The sequence below is a fragment of the Eimeria mitis genome, genomic scaffold (genome assembly GCF_000499745.2).
Source record: "Eimeria mitis Houghton genomic scaffold, Emh_scaff4815, whole genome shotgun sequence".
In the NCBI taxonomy this organism is placed as follows: Eukaryota; Apicomplexa; class Conoidasida; order Eucoccidiorida; family Eimeriidae; genus Eimeria; species Eimeria mitis.
Window position 1 is genome coordinate 1175 of NW_013573117.1, and position 324 is coordinate 1498.

Genomic DNA, 324 nt, shown 5'->3' on the forward strand with positions numbered 1-324 from the left:
CCCCGCAGCAGCAGCAGCAGCATCCTGCTGCTGCTGCTGCTCCTGCTGCTCCTGCTGCTGCTCCTGCTGCTGCTGCTGCTGCTGCTGCTGCAGGGCAGGGGTTCTGCTCCAAGGTGGGAGAAGAACTAGACCCTAAGACTATTTGGGGGGAGACAAGTGCTGCTGCTGCTGCTGCTGCTGCAGCAGCAGCAGCTGCTGTTGCGGGTGGGTGTGGAGAGCAGCAACAGCAGCAACTGCAGCAACAGCAGCAGCAACTGCAGCAGCAGCAGCTGCAGCAGCAGCAACTCCAGCAGCAGCAGCAGCAGCTGCTGCTGCTTCTGAGCC

General features: G+C 62.7%; 1 protein-coding gene across 1 annotated transcript in view; it reads left to right on the forward strand.

Annotated features, from left to right (window-relative positions):
* The window catches only part of EMH_0077870 (uncharacterized protein), a gene marked incomplete at both ends in the record, with an annotated part of 2336 nt that overhangs the window by 349 nt on the left and 1663 nt on the right, over positions 1-324 (forward strand). The window contains one exon of the mRNA XM_013499917.1: positions 1-322. Within this exon, the coding sequence (XP_013355371.1) occupies positions 1-322 (322 nt within the window). The remainder of the gene's footprint in view (positions 323-324) is intronic.